The sequence below is a fragment of the Myotis lucifugus genome, unplaced genomic scaffold (genome assembly GCF_000147115.1).
Source record: "Myotis lucifugus unplaced genomic scaffold, Myoluc2.0 scaffold_48, whole genome shotgun sequence".
Lineage (NCBI taxonomy): Eukaryota > Metazoa > Chordata > Mammalia > Chiroptera > Vespertilionidae > Myotis > Myotis lucifugus.
In genome coordinates this window covers 415954-421953 of record NW_005871096.1, presented here as the reverse complement: position 1 = coordinate 421953, position 6000 = coordinate 415954, and the positions used below count along the sequence as shown (strand labels likewise).

General features: G+C 34.4%; 1 protein-coding gene across 3 annotated transcripts in view; it reads right to left on the bottom strand.

Moving 5' to 3' along the window:
- Nucleotides 1-4088: 4088 nt before the first annotated feature.
- The window catches only part of GABRA4 (gamma-aminobutyric acid type A receptor alpha4 subunit), a 63329-nt gene continuing 61417 nt past the window's right edge, over nt 4089-6000 (bottom strand). For all 3 annotated transcript variants that reach the window (XM_006088451.3, XM_023753602.1, XM_023753603.1), the window contains one exon: nt 4089-4619. In XM_006088451.3, the coding sequence (XP_006088513.1) occupies nt 4089-4619 (531 nt within the window). The remainder of the gene's footprint in view (nt 4620-6000) is intronic.

The window sequence follows — 6000 nt, the reverse complement described above, 5'->3', positions numbered from 1 at the left end:
TATATAATCTAAATGGGGAGATTTATTGCTTTTAAGATAAGGAAATGATGCCCTGACCGGTTTGGCTCAGTGGATAGAGTGTCAGCCTGCAGACTGAGGGGTCCTGGGTTTGAATCCTGTCAAGGGCATGTACCTTGGTTGCGGGCACATCCCCAGTAGGGAGTGTGCAGGGGGCAGCTGATCGATGTTTCTCTCTCATCGATGTTTCTAACTCTCTATCCCTCTCCCTTCCTCTCTGTAAAAAATCAATAAAATATATTTTTTAAAAAAGATAAGGAAATGTTAATATTAAGATAAGGCCCAAGTCATGAGCTAAAAGTAATTAAGCAATGAACTAAAATCAATTCCTTCTCCCCCATAAATATATGTTTATGGCACAAAGTATTGAGTGTATCTATTCCAAAAATATGCTTGTATTTAGTCTATCTGAGAACCAGAGAATATTAAAATGGAAAGAAATCTTAGCTACTTTTTTAATTTCACCTTCTTTTTGTAAATAGAAAATGAACTTAGAGAGTTTAAATGACATATCTAAAAGCACAATAGAGTAGGCAGAGCCAGAACTTGGAGTCAAGTCGTCCGTTTCTCTGCTTGGTTCTTTTCCACTAGAGGTTATCCACAAATCTAGAAGAGGGGACACTGGGAAACAGGGGAGTGGAGGGTAGGGACTTTTTCCTAGGTCAGACAGAATTACCAATTCATTGATAAAATAAACCACAAGTTTTATGTATTGCTTGAAACACAATCACTGCTAAGGAGAGGTGATTGAAAAATGACCTTTTAAAGTTCATTCCAGCCTTATGCTTTTTATCTTTGTCACTAAATTCTCTATGATTCATTTCCTTCTGTAAAAGAGGGCACTTCTACTCTCTGCCTACTCTAATTTAAGATCAGTGAGGTCCAATTTTAAATACACATTATTCATATATTCTGTATTTGAACAAATGCAAGTCATTTTTAACTGTGGATTGATCATGTAAATCAATACTTGATCATGCTTGAAGGAAATTGGAAGTAATTACGTAGCATTTATTGTCCAATTTGGTGTTAAAAGCTAGAATATAGGTATTGGTACTGAATAAAACAATTCTGAATTTTATATAAAAAACAGAGACATACAAGGGTACTATTCTCAGCCAGAATTATTATTCTTCACAAATTGCCAGGACATTGGGGTCTCATATGACTAATGAGATTTCCTAATGGTGAAAAGTGACTGGTTCTTCACAAGTGTTACATTTAATGTAGCTCTGAGTTATTAGAAAGATAGAAACGATGACCCCCTTGCCCCCCCCCAAAAAAAAATTAGCCTTGCCCTGGCCAGTGTGCTCAATGGTTAGAGTGTCGGCCTGCACAATGAAGTGTCTCCTATTCGATTCCTGGTCAAGGGCACTTACCTTGGTTTCCAGTTCACTCCCCACCCTCCACCACCCCCCACCTCCCCAGCCCCCATCCGGGCACTTTCAGAGGCAACCAGTCCATGTGTCTCTCTCATGTCGAAATTTCTCTTTCTCTCTCTCCCTCTTCCTCTATCCCTTCCATTCTCTCTCAAAAAGGAATGGAAAAAATATCCTCAGGTGGGGATTAACAACAACAACAAATTAGCCTTGAATTAATTTGATGGAATTCAGTTAGGGAAAAACAAATTATGCATTATTATTATTAACATTGTTTGCATATGAAATAATTCCTTTTTGTACTAATAATTAGACTTTCTGATCGATATATTATTCAAATTAACAATTAAGAATTCTTGGTTAATTTTTCCCTTTCTCTTTATATGGCCACTTTATTTAAAATGTTCTTCATGTGCAAAAGTAAGAAAAATACTATGAGTTCACTTGGATCTCTGGTCTATAAATCTAAAATCATTTATTTTTATCCATTGACCATCTATAAAATTTATAGGAGAAGAATTTATTCTTTAAAAGGGAGGCCAATTAAATACTTCTTAAGAATAGACTAATAGATAAGCAAGGAGTAAATTTCTCACCAAAGAAATACGGTCATTTCATTAGAAAAACGAACAATCATAGCTTCCTATAATTTCAAGCATTGTCCTCAAGGCTAGAAATATATTTGCATTCATGAAATAATGTTTGATAAGTTTTGTGTACAAGAACTCTTTATTAAGTATATACATTTATACAAATTTTACTGGGCCTCATATTACTGGCCTCAATTTGTAAATAAGGGGTTTAGATTGGGTGATTTCTAAAGCATATTTCAGCCTTCAAACTGTTGATTATTTTAAATATCGAAAGAGATAACCAGTAAGGAATTCTCCAACATGACTCACAATTAATATTTGGCATTTGCACATGTTACAGGTCTCATACAAAGTCACTTGAAGGCAATGCAATAACTGAAAAACTAATACAAATTAATATCATTTCTTTTATAAAAAAAAAAAGAGATCCTGTTTTCAAAGTGGCCATTTCTTTTCAAATGTTCCCCCAAACATGCAGAACACATTCATTCACAAAAACTAGGTTAGGGAGACAGAGTAGTATAAAAGAAAAATTTGGAAGCAATACAACACAAAAAATTGGACCTAGATTTAGCAGCATAAGACAGCTGCCAGAAATTCAATTAACTTGTTAAGCCTACCTAATGAAAAAGAAAAGTCAGTACATGAATATCCTGATAAATTGCATAACAGAGTCAGTGGCATCCTACCCTTGGGCTAGGGTTTTTTCAGTACCCCATTCCTTTGCTATTGCTCTTTTAATTCTAAACATCTCATCTTAGTTATGAAACTATACAGAGCTTCCCCTCCATACGAACATGAAATTGTCCTGAAATACAGAACTACAGACACAGAAACCTCCCAGAAATTTAGCATTTCACCAGCTAATACATTTCACCAAATCTATGTTGGGAAAAACATCTAAAAAGCCCTTGTGTCGAGTTCCTAATTCTGATGATTCTGTGATTCTGATCAAGTTCTATTATGTGATACTGATCAAATTTCAGACAGGTAATCCATAAGGTCTTACAGTGCCCAGATTGCTACTTTCAGGTGCACAGTGCTTTTCAGGTACAGAAAAATCTGTGTCACATTTTCATGATATTTTGATGTCAATTGCTGAAGTACTCATGTGTACTTATCTCCAAAGTGGCTATGTGAACAATATACCTGTTATCTCTATCAATGTAGGAGACAAATATTTTGAATATGTTTTCAGATTCTAGATCATGTTTCTTCATTAAAGAATGCACTGGTTTCTGCTAGTTTATGGTTCATTAGCATGCGTTGACTATTCTATTTAAGTAATATTGTAGGCAAAGGTGAAGGAGCTTTCCTAGAGAGACAATGTCTAGCATAGTGCCTGGGACACAGTAGGCTCTGAATAAACACACATGGAAGGAGCACAGAACTGAATGAACTACTATCAAAAGAATTAATACAATGAGTTAAACTTTGGCTCAAAGCACACATTTCCAAGTCAACTGTTAAGTCCTGTTTGGTCACATATGACCGGGCGTGTATTTTCCCTGGTCTCTGTATTTCTTTTTGATGCAGCAGAGGTTTCACTCCATTGGTCAGTATTTGTTTAGTTCCATTTTCCTTTTTAAAATGTTTAATTTTAACAGGAAAAGTCTTTTTCTTGCAGAAACTAGGTAAGAGGATCTCCAAAGGTCACGGCATATAATATCTGATAAACAATTCTGATTAAGGGCAGTGCCACTGGGAAATTTAGGGTGGTTGGTTGATATTCATAGTGTATATTAAAAAATGTCATAGTCCGTTTTCAAATTTCAATGCATAAATATGCACCACATATTTCTAAGAGCCCTAGTTCTCTCGTCCCAACTTTCCAAGATGGTCTGTATTCTGTCTAATTTGAATGCTGAATTGATTCTATTTAAATCATTTTTCTGAAATGAAAATTGGCTCACTTTCTTTTCACTGAGGAATTAATTAACTCTCCCAATAACTGGCTTGAATTTTTTTTTAAATGGGAAAATTACATAGGATTTTTATTTTAGTAAAGAACAATTATTTATCTTTAAAAACATTTAAAAAGACATTCTGCATTCAAGTTCATCATATTTTAGGAAACTTCTATAGCAAAAAAAAAAAATTACAGTAGACTTTCTGATTTCTCCATAGTGTCCTTGGATAAATAAACAACCCAATAGACCATGTTAAATGCCCCAAATGTTACTGGAAAGAGAATGCGGGCATACTTGTCTATTTTACTTGTGCCAGATCCAGGAGGTGGTGGGGCAGAAGGAGGAGGAGTGGCTGACAATTTCCCAGAAGCCCCTATGGTATTAACTGTTGTCTTAATTCGCCCCAGTCTTGATCCAAACACATGGTGGGTAAAAGCAGGTCCTGCTGAAGCTTGCTGGGGCACATACCCAGTTCTGCTAGGAGTAGAAGAAGCAGATGGTAGTGCTCTTGCAGCAGATATAGTTTCAGCGGCATTTGCATGGCTGAATGGGTTTGGACTGGAAGCTAAGTAAGTCTGCGATGTGGCCTCAGAAGCTGCTTGAACAATCATGGAAGATCTGCTCGAATGGTTTCCTACCTCGGTTCTGATGCCAGCGTCAGATTCAGACTGAACCAAAACATTTGTTCTTTTCCTCATGTTCAGATTGGCATTTGTGTTCTGAAAAGATATAATCAAAATTACATTGGTATGTCATTTTATATAGATTAATACAAAATTTAAATGGATCAAATCATTAGAACTAGTTGTTTCCATAAAATAGACCTTTATTAATATGCTATAATCAGCTTGATATAAAGGCTTACCAAAAAGAATGTGTACATATCTGAAACTGAATCAAAAATTTTCTTTTTTGAAATTGTTATCCATTCCCATAAATAATTAGGATTTAATTCTATAAAAAGAAGATTAGGCTTTTATGAGCATAAACTAGAGTTATACTTGACTTTAAGGATTCAGGATGATGGCAGCACAACTTATTTGTTCAGTTTTATTGTAAATAATATTCTCTGATATGTTGTGTACATTTCAGTGAGTTTTGTATAGTTTGCTTTATAAACAGGAAGAACTTTACTTATTCTTGTGCATAGAATAACAATAATAATAACCATCCACATGTGCATGCCATTCTTGAAAAAAAATCCAAAGCTTTCATTTCTAAGTCCCTGGAATTTATTTTCATACTAGCAGTCTTCTATAAGCAATCATACACAACATTATAAATCCAGAAATCCTAATGCATTTTAGATTTTTACCACAATCAATAATGCAAAAACAAAAAAAACACAGATTTTAAATAAAATGTTGTATTAGACATATAAACAGGATCACCATTGCATAAATATCTAAGTTCAAATTATTTATGTATAAAAATGTTTCAATCAACATGAAATTCAGTATTTTCCATCAAATTATATTCTGTGTAAAACAAAACTATACTTGAATGAAGATGCATGAAAAATATTAAAATTAATGCTCCTTGTATTTTGACAGACATGATAAATAACTGTATAGCCAACTATAGATTGTCTACACTAGTGAAGGAAAGCAATTGCTCAAATTATTCAAATGTCTGTCCTTAGCTATAGTTTGATTGTTTTGCAAAGATGTTTGTTTCTTAATTACATTTATTCTAAGTTATATTAAGGGTAAATAGTAATTGCTTTCTATATACTCTTCCCCTACCATTTCATGAAATAAATGATGGGTGAGAAGATGGAGTAGTAGAAGAGAGACAGAGGAAGAACAGCTCACAAGTGTATGATTCAGAAGCCAGCCTACAAGAAATTTCACAGATATTACATACAATTAATTAAGAATCCACTTTACAGAAAAATGCTTGGTCCACAAATATAATCTTTTTTCAATACCACACTCATCAAGCAGGTTAAACGTGTTCAACCCATATTTCATATATTTGTGAATTATGACTTCAAGTTTTCTGAGAAAGAAAATAAGCATCACAAGGTGAGAGCCATAACAGGATCTGAGAGGCTTGGAGAGCATTCTTCCTGTCAGCCTGGAGGATTCTTCTAAGTAG